At 42.3% G+C, this 15,602-nt stretch overlaps 1 protein-coding gene across 2 annotated transcripts in view; it reads left to right on the top strand.

Annotated features, from left to right (window-relative positions):
- fbxl4 (F-box and leucine-rich repeat protein 4) overlaps positions 1–15,602 on the top strand; it is a 132,896-nt gene that overhangs the window by 80,808 nt on the left and 36,486 nt on the right. For both annotated transcript variants that reach the window (XM_078542290.1, XM_078542291.1), the window contains exon 5: positions 2,892–3,105. In XM_078542290.1, coding sequence (XP_078398416.1) covers positions 2,892–3,105 — 214 coding nt within the window. The remainder of the gene's footprint in view (positions 1–2,891; positions 3,106–15,602) is intronic.

Below are 15,602 nucleotides of genomic sequence, written 5' to 3'. Positions count from 1 at the left end.
GTTCACTGAAGTTTGAAAAGTACAAAACAAGCAGTCTACCTGAGGTTTGATGTGCTACTGAAAGGGGAATCGTTTGCACAACCTCTATTAACTCCATTCTATAGCAGACTGTGTTGGAAGATGCTGTGCTCCCAGACTAATCAAAATTGTCTTTAAATATTTTTAATTACCAGCTCTTCGCTTCCTCCTTAATTCAAAATACACAATCCATAATTACAGAGCGTCAAAGCAATGTCTACAAAACTCACTATCTTCTAACATTGCAGAAAAGCAGGAATTATTCTAACAAGGATTAACACATTGCAATTTAAGCGGATTTGGGGACACACATTTGACCAAAATCAGCTTCTGACTTCCTGCAACAAACATTCATTAATATAGTCATAATGTGTTGATTTTCCAAATTTTTCAATAAAATTAACAGTGACTCTCTTTCCTTCCTTTCTAAATCTAACAAACATAGAAACATAGAAAATAGGAGCAGGAGTAGGCCATTCGGCCCTTCGAGTCTACTCCACCATTCATTATGATTATGATCATGGCTGATCATCCAACTCAGTAGCCTGCTCCCGCTTTCTCCCCATATCCTTTGATCCCTTTTGCCCCAAGAGTTATGTCTAACTCCTTCTTGAAAACATACAATGTTTTGGCCTCAACTACTTTCTGTGGTAGCGAATTCTACAGGCTCACCACTCTCTGGGTGAAGAAATTTCTCCTCATCTCAGTCCTAAATGGTCTACCCCGTATCCTGTGACCCCTGGTTCTGGACTCCCCTACCATCGGGAACATCCTTCCTGCATCTACCCTGTCTAGTCCTGTTAGAATTTTATAGGTTTGTATGAGATCCCCCTCATTCTTCTGAATTCCAGCGAATATAATCCTAACCGACTCAATCTCTCCTCATATGTCAGTCCTGCCATCACAGGATTCAATCTGGTAAACCTTCACTGCACTCCCTCTATAGCAAGAACATCCTTCCTCAGATGAGACCAAAACTGCACACAATATTCCAGGTGTGGTCTCACCAAGGCCCTGTATAATTGCAGCAAGACATCCCTGCTCCTGTCCTCAAATCCTCTCGCTAAGAATGCAAACATACCATTTGCCTTCTTTACCACCTGTTGCACCTGCATGCTTACCTTCAACGACTGGTGTACGAGGACACCCAGGTCTCATTGCACATTCCCCTCTCAATTTATAGCCATTCAGATAATCTATCTCCCCGGTTTTGCTACCAAAGTTGATAACCTCACATTTATCCACATTATATTGCATCTGCTATGCATTTGCCCACTCACTCAGCTTGTTCAAATCACTCTGAAGCATCTCTGCATCCTCCTCATAGCTCACCCTCCCACCCAGCTTTGTGTCATCTGCAAATTTGGAGATATTACATTTAGTTCCCTCGTCTAAATCATTAATATATATTGTGAATAGCTAGGGTCCCAGCACCGATCCCTACGGTACCCCACTAGTCACTGCCTGCCATTCAGAAAAAGACCCATTTATTCCTACTCTTTGTTTCCTGTCTGCCAACCAGTTTTCTATCCATCTCAATACACTACCCCCAATTCCATGTGCTTTCAATTTACATGCTAATCTCTTATGTGGGACTTTATCAAAAGCCTTCTTAAAATCCAAATAAACCACATCCACTGGCTCCCCCTCATCAACTCTACTAGTTACATTCTCGAAAAATTCCAGTAGATTTGTCAAGTATGATTTCCCTTTTGTAAATCCATGCTGACTCTGTCCGATTCTGCCACTGTTTTCCAAGTGCTCAGCTATTAAATCTTTTACAATGGACTCTAGAATTTTCCCCACTACTGACATCAGGCTGACTGGTCTATAATTCCCTGTTTTCTCTCTGCCTCCCTTTTTAAATAGTAGGGTTACATCAACTAATCCAATCTGTAGGAACTGTTTCAGAGTCTATAGAACCTCGGAAGATGACCACCAATGCATCCATTATTTCTAGGGCCACTTCCTTAAGTACTCTGGGATGTAGATTATCAGGCCCTGGGGATTTATCAGCCTTCAATCCCATCAATTTCTCCAACACCATTTCCACCATATTGATTTCTTTCAGTTCCTCCCTCTCACTAAACCCTGTGTTCCCCAACATTTATGGTATGTTGTTTGTGTCTTCCTTTGTGAAGACAGAACCAAAGTATGTATTTAATTGCACCTTTTCTGAGTATTTTGCTGTTATTCAAATGTTTGTATTGGTTGTGGCATATTTTAGAGGTCTTGCCAAATTAGAAACTAATTTTTGTTTATTACTTTTTTGTTACCATACATTATACTTTGCAGATCACTTTAACTGTTCTTGCCTATGCTGTTACTGAATGACGTTGACAGAGCCAGTCTTTCTTCGTAGTCGCTTGTTTATTTTTCATTTAAATAAAGTGCTAATAAAGTGCATTTTACCTCCCATATTATCTGAGATAAAAACAGGAAATGCCAAAAATGCACAATAGGTCAGTCAGCATCTGAAAGTGAAAGATGGCATAACATTGCTGCTAAGACTGTTCATCATACTGTGGTATTTGTTTTTGCACGCTTGTTTTATTTCATGTATGAACTGAAGTTTCTAATTGACAGGTTGGATTATTTTTAAAAATAATAAGCAGCAGTATTTGACTGCTTTAATTAAGGTGTCACTTTACCTATTGGATGAATATATCTGCAAGCAGTAACCCATTTTCAGATCTGTTCCATATATTAATTCAGAACTTTGCACCTTTTCACTTCCAGTGTAACATCTGCTGTTTTTCTATAGCTTACTCCTGACGTTGCCTCTTTATGTGATGTCTGGCGCATACGCTCACAGCTTGACGCCTACTACTTTGACAGGATTTAACCCTATGATCGCTGTGCTTCCTGTGCAGATTCATGCAAGTGTGTGGATTTGAGCTGGTGCGTCTGGAGTTGGCCTGCTGCCACTTCCTGAATGAAACTTGCCTCGAGGTTATTGCTCAGATGTGCCCAAACCTCCAGGAGCTGAACCTTTCATCCTGTGATAAACTAAACACTCGGGCTTTCTGCCATATTGCTAAGATCTCAGGTCTCCGACGTCTGGTCGTTTACCGCACAAAAATTGAGGTAGGAACCCCTGTGGTGATTGGCACTGACAGAGAATTGCTTAACACTATTTATGTATTTTTTTAAATGAAAGAAGTGCTTGTCTTAGAAATTGTACGACAAGGTTAATACAATATCTGAAAGGATTTTACGAACAGTTGTGTTTGAGTGGTTCCATTGCTTTTTGATTTTACTTTCTGTATGATTTAAGACTGTGGATAATCATACTTGTTTGACCTGTGGACTTGCCCCCATTGTTGCAACTCCCCTGGAATCTGGATGGATTTTTTTTTTTTATTCATTCATGGGATGTGGGCTTCGCTGGCTGGGCCAGAATTTATTGCCCATCCCTAGTTGCCCTTGAGAAGGTGGTGCTGAACTGCCTTCTTGAACCGCTGCAGTCCATGTGGTGTAGGCACAAGCACAGTGCTGTTAGGAAGGGAGTTCCAGGATTTTGACCCAGCGACAGTGAAGGAACGGAGATATATTTCCAGGATGGTGAATGACTTGGAGGGGAACCTCCAGGTGGTGGTGTTCCCATCTATCTGCTGCCCTTGTCCTTCTAGATAGTAGTGGTTGTGGATTTGGAAGGTGCTGCGAAGGAGCCTTGGTGAATTTCTGCAGTGCATCTTGTAGATGGTACACACTGCTGCTACTGTGCATTGGTGATGGAGGGAGTGAATGTTTGTGGATGTGGTGCCAATCAAGCGGGCTGCTTTTTCCTGGACGGTGTCAAGCTTCTTGAGGTTTGTGGGAGCTGCACTCATACAGGAAAGTGGGGAGAATTCCATCACACTCCTGACTTGTGCCTTGTCAATGATGGACAGACTTTGAGGCGTCAGGAGGTGAGTTACCCATCGCACAATTTCTTGCCTCTGACCTGCTGTTGTAACCAGATTATTTATATGACTAGTCCAGTTCAGTTTCTGGTCAATGGTAACCCCCAGGACATTGATAGTGGGGGATTCAGCGATGGTAATGCCATTGAACGACAAGGAGCGATGGTTGGATTCTCTGTTGTTGGAGATGGTCATTGCCTGACACTTGTGTGGCGCGAATGTTACTTGCCACTTGTCAGCCCTAACCTGGATATTGTCCAGGCCTTGCTGCATTCGGACATGGACTGCTTCAGTATCTGAGGAGTCATAAATGGTGCTGAATATTGTGCAATCATCAGCGAACATCCCCACTTCTGACCTTAAGATGGAGGAAGGTCATTGATGAAGCAGCTGAAGATGGTTGGGCCGAGGACACTACCCTGAGGAACTCCTGCAGTGATGTCCTGGAGCTGAGATGACTGACCTCCAACAACCACAACTATCTTCCTTTGTGCTAGGTATGACTCCAAACAGAGCAGAGTTTTCCCCCCTGATCCCAATGACTCCAATTTTGCACGGGCTCCTTGTTGCCACACTTGGTCAAATGCGGCCTTGATGTCAAGGGCAGTCACTCTCACCTCACCTCGGGAGTCCAGCTGTTTTGTCCACATTTGAACCGAGGCTGTAATGAGGTTAGGAGCAGAGTGGCCCTGGCGGAACCCAAACTGGGCGTCAGTGAGCAGGTTATTGCTAAGCAAGTGCCGCTTGATAGCACTGTTGATGACTCTTTCCATTACTTTCCTGATGATCGAGAATAGACTGATGGGGTGGTAATTGGCCGGGTTGGATAAGACAATGAGGCGTATGAGCAGAAGTAGGCCGTTCGGCCCATTGATTCTGCTCTGCCATTCAATGAGATCATGGCTGATCTGATAATCCTCAACTCCACATTCCTGCATTTTCCCCATAACCCTTGATTCCCTGACTGATTAAAAATCTGTCTATCTCAGCCTTGAATATACTTAACGACCCAACCTCTATAGCCCTCTGCGGTAAAGAATTCCATAGATTCACTACCCCCGAGAGAAGTAATGAAGTAATTCCTCATCTTTATTTTAAATGGGTGACCCCTTATCCTGAGATTATGCCCTCTGGTCCAAAACTCTCCCACAAGGGGATGCAACCTCAGCATCCACCCTGTCAAGCCCTCTAAGAATCTTATGTTTCAATAAGGTCGCCTCTCATTCTTCTAAACTCCAATGAGTACAGGCCCAACCTGCTCAACCTCTCCTCATAAGAAAATCCCTCCATACCCGGGATCAACTTAGTGAACCTTCTCTGGACTTCCTCCAATGCCAGTATATCTTTCCTTAGATAAGAGGACCAAAATTGTTCACAGTATTCTAGGTGTGATCTAACTAGTGCCTTTTATAGTTTTAGGAAGACTTCCTATTTTTATATTCCATTCCCTTTGAAATAAAGGCCAACATTCCATTTGTCTGCCCTATTACCTGTTGAACTTGTATATTAGCTTTTTGGGATTCATGCACAAGTACTCTCAAATCCCTCTGTGCTGCAGCTTTCTGCAGTTTTCTTCCTTTTAAATAATATTCAGCTCCTCTATTCTTCCTGCCAATGTGCATAACCTCACATTTTCCCACATTATATTCTATCTGCCAAGTTTTTGCCCACTCACTTAACCTGCCTGTATCCCTCTGTAGACTCCTTGTGTCATCCTCACCACTTGCCTTCCCACCTGTTTTTGTGTCATCTGCAAACTTGGGAATAGTACATTCACTTCCCTCATCTAAGTCATTAATATATATTGCAAACAATTGAGGCCCCAGCACTCCACGAGTTACAGGTTGCCATCCTGAAAATGCTGCCCTTATCCCAACTCTCTGTCTTCTATTAGTTAGCCAATCCTCTATCCATGCTAATATACTACCCCCAACACCATGGGCTCTTATCTTATTAAGTAGCCTTATGTGTGGTACATTATCGAATGCCTTTTGGAAATCCAAATATATTACATCCATTGGTTCCCCTTTATCTATCCTGCTTGTTACTTCCTCAAAGAATTCTCATAAATTTGTTGATGATTTCCCCTTCATGAAGCCATGCTGACCCTGCTTGGTTAGATTATGTATTTCTAAATGCTCTGCTATTGCATCCTTTATAATAGACTCCAACATTTTCCCAGTGACAGATGTTAAGCTAACTGGCCTATAGTTACCTGTTTTTTGTCTCCCTTTTTGAATAAGGGAGACATTGGCCGTTCTCCAATCCTCTAGGACTTTTACAGAATCTAAGGATTCTTGGAAGATTACTATCAGTGCATCCACTATCTCTGTAGCTACTTCCTTTAATATCTTAAGGTGCAACCTATCAGGTCCAGGGGACTTATTGCCTTTAGCCCCATTAGTTTCCCTAGTACTTTTTCTCTCGTGATAGTTATTGTATTTATTTCCTCCCCCACTTTTGGCCCTTGATTATTATTATTTTTGGAATGCTATTAGTATCTTCTACCATGAAGACTGAAGCAAAGTATTTATTCAGCTCCTCTGCCATTTCTTGGTTCCCCATTATTATTTCTCCAGCCTCATTTTCTAAGGGGCCTATGTTCACTTTGGCCTCTCTCTTCCTTTTTAAATATTTAAAGAAGCTCTTATGATCCATTTTTCTATTACTTGCTACTTTACCCTCAAAGTTTATTTTCTCCCTCTTTTTTATTTTCTTAGTTATCTTTTGTTATTATCTTTTGCTGGTTTTTAAAACTTTCCCAATCTCCTGGCTTACCACTAATCTTTGCTACAATGTATGCTTTTTCTTTCAATTTGCTACTGTCCTTAACTTCCTTGGTTAACCATGGTTGGTTTATCCCCTTCCTTGAATCCTTCTTCCTCACTGGGATATATCTTTGTTGAGAGTCATGAAACATTTTCGTAAACATCTGCCATTGTTCGTCAACCGTCTTTTCTGCTAAACTCCTTTCCCAGTCTACTCCAGCCATCTCTGCCCTCATTCCATTGTAATTACCCTTATTTAAGTTTAGCACAGTTATTTCTAACCCAAGTTTCTCACTCTCAAACCGAAAGCTAAATTCTACAATGTTATGGTCACTATTTCCTAGGGGATCTTTCACTCTGAGATCATTTATTAAACCTGCCATATTACACATTACCAAATCCAAAATAGCCTGATTCCTGGTTGGATTCACAACAGATTGTTCTAAGAAACTGTCCTGAATACACCCTATGAATTCTTGCTCGTGTTTTACCTCTGCCACTTTGATTTTCCCAATCTACATGGAGATTAAAGTCACCCATGGCTAATATACTGCCTTTTTTATATGCCCTCATTATCTCCTGATTTATTCTGTCCTACAGTATAGCTATTGTCAGGGGGCCTATAGACTATTCCCGCCAGTGTCGTCTTCCGCTTGTTATTTCTTACCTCCACCTATATGGATTCTACATCTTCCGATTTGTGCCATTAATTCAGTTATTTTGTTCCGAATACAACGTGCATTTAAGTAAAGGGCCATTAATATTGCTTTTTTAGCATTTTTTCCCCCTTTGACCCTATTTGCTGCTGTTTTTTTCAGTCTTTTTTGTGTACAGGACATACCTGGGCAATTTCCCACATAGCCGAGGAGATGCCAGTGTTGTAACGGTACTGGAACAGCTTGGCTCGGGGCCCAGCAAGTCCTGGAGCACAAATCTTCTGTACTATTTCCGGAATATAGTCAGGGCCCAAAGCCTTTGCAGTATCTAATCCCTTCAGCCATTTCTTGATGCCATGTGGAGTGAATCGAATTGGCTGAAGTCTGCCATCTGTGATGCTGGGGACCTCTGGAGGAGGCTGAGATGGATCATCCACTCGGTACTTCTGGCTGAAGATTGTAGCAAATGGGATAGTTTTCGAACAACTCAAGACTGGGCATTCATGAGGCGCAGTGGGTCATCAGCAGCAGCAGAATTGTACTGAACACAACCTGAACCTCATGACCCTGCATATCCCCCACTTTACCATTACCATCAAGCCAGGGGATCAAATCTGGTTCAATGAAGAATGCAGGAGGGCATGCCAGGAGCAGCACCAGGCATATCTAAAAATTAGGTGTCAACCTTATCCTTTGCACTGATGTGCTGGGCTCCTCCATCAATGAGGATGGGGATATTTATGGAGCCTCCTCCTCCAATGAGCTGTTTAATTGTCCACCACCATTTACGACTGGATGCAGCGGGACTGCAGAGCTTAGATCTGATCTGCCTCTTGCCACCCGCAGTGTTTCCTCCAAGTGGTGTTCAACATGGAGTATGGATTCATCAACTGGTGGGGGGGGTTGGGGGGGTGCAGGGGAGGGGGGCAGTGAGGAAAGCAGGAGGTACGTGGTAATCAGCAGTAGGTTTCCTTGCCCAAGTTTGACCTGATGCCATGAGTCTTCATGGGGTCTGGAGTCGATGTTGAGGACTCCCAGGGCAACTCCCTCATGACTGTATACCACTATGCCGCCACCTTTACTGGTGGGACAGGACATACCCAATGATGGTGATGGTGGTGTCTGGGACATGGCCTGTAAGGTATGTTTCCGTGTTGCTTGACTAGTCTGTGAGACAGCTCTCAGATGTTAGTAAGGAGGGCCCACATGGTTTGCAGGGTCCACAGGGCTGAGTTTGCTGTTGCCATTTCCAGTGCCTAGGTCGATGCCGGGTGGTACAAGCGGATTGATACAACTGAGTGGCTTGCTGAGGGCAGTTAAGAGTCAACCACATTGCTGTGGATCTGGAGTCACATGTAGGCCAGACCAGGTAAGGATGGAAAATTTACTTCCCTAAAGGACATTAGTGAGCCAGGTGGGTTTTTATATCAATCGATAATCAACTTTTAATTCCAGATTTTTATTAAATTCAGATTTCACCATCTGCTGTGGTGGGATTTGAACCCAGGTCCCCAGAGCAGAGTCTCTGGATTACTCGCCCAGCTACCACTATGCCACAGCCTCCCCTCTTGCAGATTAACTTTCTGTGTCTCTTGTACAGTTATACCCAAATCCCTCTAAACATCAATATTTTAAAAAGCTTCTATCTGCCACCTTATTGCCCACAGACTTAATCTGTCTTTGCAGCCTTTTTATGTCCTCCTCACAGCTATGTTCACTTAGCATTGTATCATCAGCAAACCTGGATACATTATTCCCAGTTTCTTTTTCTCAGTCATTGATATAGAATGTAAATAGCTGAAGCCACAGCACTGATCCTTGTGGCAGCTAGTCTTAGCCTGTCAACTTGAAAATACTCTGTTTATCCCTACTTTTTACTTCTTGTCCATTAACTGATCTTCTGTCCATGTTAATATATTATCCCCAACTTCATGAGCCCTCATCTTGTGTTTTAACCTTTTGTGTGGCAACTTACTGAATGCCTTCTGGCAATCTAAGTATACTAGATCTATTGGTTCCCCTTTATCCATCTTACGAGTTACATCCTCAAAAAGCTCTAATAAATTTGTTAAACATGATTTCTCTTTTGTAAAACCATGCTGACTTTGTCCAATCATGCTCTGATTTTACAAGTGCATTGTTAAAACTTCCTTTGTTATATATTCTAGCATTTTCCCTGATGACAGGCTAACTGGCCTGCAGTTCCCTGTTTCTCTCGCTCTCTTTTCTTGATTAGCGGCGTTACATTTATTAACTTCGATGTGCTGGGACTATTCTAGAACTAAGTATTTTGGAAAATCATAGCCGGTGCATCCACTATCTCTGTAGCTACTTCTTTTAGAACACTAGGATTTTTCTTTATTCTTTAATGGGCTGTGGGCATCGCTGGCAAGGCCAGCATTTGTTGCTCATCCCTAATTGCCCTTGAACCATTGCAGAGGAGTTAAGAGTCAACCACATTGCTGTGGGTCTGGAGCCACATGTAGACCTGACCAGGTAAGGATGGCGCCTTCCCTAAAGGACATTAGTGAGCCAGATGGGTTTTTATGACAATCGATGAGAATCTCATGGTCGCCATAGAGTCATAGAGGTCTACAGCACAGAAAAAGGCCCTTCGGTCTATCGAGTCTGCGCCGGTCAAACAAATACCTAACTATCCTAATCCCATTTTCCAGCACTAGGCCCATAGCCTTGTATGCCATGGCATTGCAAGTGCACATCCAAATACTTCTTAAATATTATGAGGGTTTCTGCCTCTATCACCCTTTCAGACAATGAGCTCCAGATTCCCACCACCCTCTGGGTGATTAGTGATACTAGCTTTATATTCCAGATTTATTAATCTGAATTCAAATTCCACTAGCTGCTATTGTGGGATTTGAACCCCTGTCCCCAGAGCATTAGCCTGGGCCTCTGGATTATTGGTCCAGCCACATTACCACTACGCCACTGAACACTAGGAGGCAAGCCATCATGTACTCTGGCGTACCTACACCACATGAACTGCAGCAATTCAAGAAGTCAGCTCACCACCACCTTCTTGCGGACAAATAGGGATGGGCATTTAGTGCTGGCCTTGTTACACTTACATTCTATGAACGAATGAAAAAAAAAAGGTCCTGGGGATTTGTTGGATTTTAGTCCCTTAGGTTTCTCCAATACATCTTCTCTGCTGATAGTAATTACCTTGTGTTTCTCTCTCTTCTTTGCTCCTTGGTTACCCTCAAGTTCTGGCATGTAATTTGTGTCTTCTGTTGTGAAGACTGACATAAAATATTTGTTCAATGTTTCTGGCATTTTTTTCGTTTCCCATGCCTCTGACCCTGAGCAACCAACGTTTACTTTAGTTACTCTCCTTTTAATATACTTGTAAAAATTCTTACAATCTGTTTTTGAATTTCTGAGTACGGTGTACATGAGCTGTCAGAAAGCTTTTGGGAAGGTTCCACACAGGCGGCTGCTGGAGAGAATTAAGATTATGGAACTCGGGGAGGAGTCGTAAATTGGATTAAAAATTGGCTACTAGAAGAAAATGGAGAGTGACAGGAAAGGACTGTCCTCAGAATGGCTGGAAGTGGGTAGAGGTGTGGAAAAGCTACTGTTTCTGAGCACATTAATGATTTGGAGAGGGAGTGGTTTCCAAATTTGCATGTAATGCTAAATAAGGCAGCATAGTAAATAATTCTGAGTACAAAAGAAAGCTACAAGAGAGTAGATAGCATGTAGGGCAAGAAGATGTCAATAAATATAAGTACAGTTTGCTAAAAAGATATAAAAATAATTATTATATTTTGAATGCGTATTGAATGGGTTAGGTATTGTGGAAGCTCAGATGGATAAAAATATGTGTGCCGCCTTTATGGTTTTACCTTTTTATTTCAACAGCTTCATTTTTTTTACACAGCTAAGTGACGCTGTGGAAGCGGACAGAGGATGTCCTCGATAGTTGGGCCTCATACCAACTTGAAGAGAACTGCAATGCAATGTCAAGTTGTGTTTAAAAAAAACAACTGAGAGAATGCTTTGCAGATTTGGTGTACTTTATAAACTACAGCAGTATTTTTTTGTAAAATGTTTTTAATTTGGACTCCACTACCCATGCTCTTAAAACATTTAGGTTTTATCTGCATGCATACCGCTTCATCACCATAGTGAGAATGCAGATTTGCAGTCAGGCAGCAATATAACTCCCACGTTACAGACCGCTCACTGCAGTTCAGACCCGTAGCATAGCATAAATACCACCTTAATTAGTTTTCTACAGTCTCTTGATAAAAATAGAACACACAATAAGCATTTGTGAAATACTCCATTACCAATGACACATCTAAATTCCAAGAAGTCAGGTAAAATTGGCAGGATCCAGGGGAAGGTGATGGTGTAGTGGTATTGTCGCTAGACTAGTAATCCAAAGACCCAGGGGACCTGGGTTCGAATCCTGCCACGGCAGATGGTGGAATTTGAATCAAATAAAAATCTGGAATTAAAAGTCTAATGATGACCGTGGAACCACTGCCGATTTTTGTAAAGATCCATCTGATTCACTAATGCCCTTTAGGGAAGGAAATCTGTCATCCTTATCTGGTCTGGCCTACATGTGACTACAGACCCACAGCAATGTCGTTGACTCTTAAATGCCATCTGGAATGGCCTAGCAAGCCATTCAAACCAAGTCACAAAAAAGGAATGAAACCAGACCAAGGCACCGGAAACGACAACGGCAAACTCAGCCCTGTCAACCCTGCAAATTCCTCCTCACTAACATCTGGGGGGCTAGTGCCAAAATTGGGAGAGCTGTGTCTCAGACTAGTCAAGCAACAGCCTGACATAGTCACCCTCATGGGATCATATCCTACAGATAGATAATGTCCCAGACACTACCATCACCACTGGCAGGAGAGGTGGCAGTGCTATACAGTCAGGAGGGAGTTGCCCATGAGAGTCCTCAACAATGACTCCAGACCCCACAAAGTCTCATGGGCAAGGAAACCTCCTGCTGATTACATGTACTACCCTCCCTCAGCTGATGAATCAGTGCTTCTCCATGTTGAACACCACTTCGAGCAAGCAATGAGGATGGCAAGGGCGCAGAATGTTCTCTGAGTGGAGGACTTCAATGTCCATCACCAAGAGTGGCTCGGTAGTACCATTACTAACCGAACTGGCCGAGTCCTAAATTACATAGTTGCTAGACAGGGTCTGCAGCAGGTGGTGAGGGAACCAACAAGAGAGAAAAACATAAAACAAAAACAGAATTACCTGGAAAAATTCAGCAGGTCTGGCAGCATCGGCGGAGAAGAAAAAAGTTGACGTTTCGAGTCCTCGTGACCCTTCAACAGAACAGAGAAAAACATACTTGACTTCATCCTCACCAACCTGCCTGCCACAACTGCATCTGTCCATGACAGCATCGGTAGGAGTGACCACTGCACAGTCCTTGTGGAGACAAAGTCCTGTCTTGAAATTGAGGATAGCCTCCATCATGTGGTGTGGCACTACCACTGTGCTAAATGGGATAGGGTTTGAACAGATCTAGAAACTCAGCACTGGACATCCATGAGGCGCTGTGGGCCATCAGCAGCAGCAGAATTGTAATTGAACACTATCTGTAACCTCATGGCCCGGCATATCCCCCACTCTACCATTACCACCAAGCCAGGGGATCAAATCTGGTTCAATGAAGAGTGCAGGGGGACATGCCAGGAGTGGTACCAGGCATACCTAAAAATGAGGTGTCAACCTGGTGATGCTTCAACACAGGACTACTTGCGTGTCAAACAGCGTAAGCAGCAAGCGATAGACAGAGCAATCCCACAACCAACGTACCGTAGTAACATACAAACATACAAAAGAACATATGAATTAGGAGCAGGTGTAGACCATTCGGCCCCTCGATCCTGCTCCACCCTTCAATAAGATCATGGCTGATCTGAATGTAACCTCAACCCACATTCCTGCCTAATCCCGATAACCTGTCACCCCCTTGTTAATCAAGAATCTATCTAGCTCCGCCTTAAAAGTATTCAAAGACTCTGCTTCCACTGCCTTTTGAGAAAGGGTGTTCCAAAGACTCATGACCGTCTGAGAGAAAGAATTTGTCCTCATCTGTGTCTTAAATGAGAGACCTCTTATTTTTAAACAATAACCCCTAGTTCTAAATTCTGCCACAAAAGGAAATATCCTCTCCATATCCATCTCATCAAGACCCCCTCAGGATCTTCTATGTTTCAATCAAGTCGCCAATAACTCTTCTAAACTCCAGTGGATGCAAGCCTAGCCTGTCCAACCTTTCCTCATAAGACAACCTGCCCATTCCAGGTATTAGTCTAGTAAACCTTCTTTGAACTCCTTCCTTAAATGAGGAGACCAGTACTCCAGATGTAGTCTCACAAGTGCCCTGTACAACTGAAGCATAACCTCCCTATTTTTGTATTCAATTCTCCTCACAATAAACAATAACATTCTGTTAGCTTTCCTAATTACTTGCTGTACCTGCATACTAGCCTTTTCAGATTCATGCACCAGGACGCCCAGATCCCTCTGCATCTGAGCTTTGCAATCTCTCACCATGTAGATAATATGCTTCTTTTTCATTCTTTCTGCCAGAATGGACAATTTCACACTTGCCCATATTATACTCCATTTGCCAGATCTTTGTCCATTCACTTAACCTATCTATATCCTTTTGTAGCCTCCTTATGTCATTTTCACAATTTACTATCTTACCTATCTTTGTGTCTTCAGCAAATTTAGCAACCTTACCTTAGGCCCCTTCATCCAAGGCATTTATATAAGTTGAAAAAAGTTGAGGGCCCAGCACTGACCCCTGTGGCACACCACTCGTTACCTTCTGCCAACAAGAAAAAGACCCATTTATGCCAACTTTGTCTCCTATTAGCTAGCCAATCTTCTATCCCTATATGTTATCCCTACACCATGAGCTTTTATTTTCTGCAATAACCTTTGAATTAGCATCTTATCAAATGCCTTCTGGAAATTTAAGTACAATACATCCACCAATTCCCCTTTATCCACAGCACATGTGACTCCTTCAAAGAACTCCAATAAATTGGTTAAACATCATTTCCCTTTTACAAAACCATGTTGACTTTGCTTGATTGCCTTGAATTTTTCTAAGCATCCTGTTATAACATCTTTAATAATATCTTTTTAACATTTTCCCTGTGACAGATGTTAGGCTAACTGTTTTCTGTCTCCCTCCCTTTTTGAATAAAGGAGTTACATTTGATATTTTCCAATCCAATGGAACCTTCCCTGAATCTAGGGAATTTTGGAAAATCAAAACCAATGCATCAATTATCTCACTAACCACTTCTTTCAAGACCATAGGGTAAAATCCATCCGGACCTGGGTATTTATCAGCCCGCAGCCCCAACAATTTGCTCAATGCCACTTCCCTGGTGATTGTAATTTTCCTGAGTTCCTCCTTTCCTTCCATTCCCCAATTTACAGCTATTTCTGGGATGTTACTTGTGTCCTCTATAGTGAAGACCAAAGCAAAATCCCTGTTTAATTCATCCGCCATCTCCCTACTTTCCGTTATCAATTCCCCAGATGCACTTTCTATAGGGCCAACGCTCACTTTGTTAATTCTTTTCTTATTTAAATATCTATAGAAACTCATACTATCCGTCTTTATATTACTAGCTAGCTTTCTCTCATACACTAATATTTCCCTCCTTATTAATCTTTTTGTCACTCTTTGCTGTTCTTTATATTCTTTCCAACCTTCTGACCTGCCACCTGTCTTTGCGTAATTATATGTTTTTTCTTTAAATTTGACACGGCCTTTAACTTTTTTAGTTAACCATAAATGGTGGGCCTTCCCCTTGGAATTTTTCTTTCTCATTGGAATGTATCTATTCTGTGTATTCTGAAATGTCCCTTTAAATGCCTGCCACTGAACCTCTGTTGACCTATCCCTTAAACTCATTTGCCAGCTCTGCTTCCATGCCCTCATAATTGCCCTTATTTAAGTTTAAAATACTAGTTTCAATGCAATTGTTTCTCCCCCAAAATGAATGTAAAACTCGATCATATTATGATCGCTTCTACCTAGTGGTGCCTTCACCATGAGGTTATCAATTAATCCTACCTCGTTGCTTAATACCAAGTCTAGTATAGCCTGCTCACTGGTTGGCTCCAGAATGTGCTGTTCAAAGAAACTATCCTGAAAAGATTCTATGATCTCACCTACGCTGCCTTTGCCCATATGATTTTTCTAGTCTATATGT

This window comes from Cetorhinus maximus, chromosome 5, assembly GCF_964194155.1.
Source record: "Cetorhinus maximus chromosome 5, sCetMax3.hap1.1, whole genome shotgun sequence".
In the NCBI taxonomy this organism is placed as follows: Eukaryota; Metazoa; Chordata; class Chondrichthyes; order Lamniformes; family Cetorhinidae; genus Cetorhinus; species Cetorhinus maximus.
The sequence above is the reverse complement of the archived record's forward strand: the minus strand, read 5'-3'. Positions and strand labels throughout refer to the sequence as shown.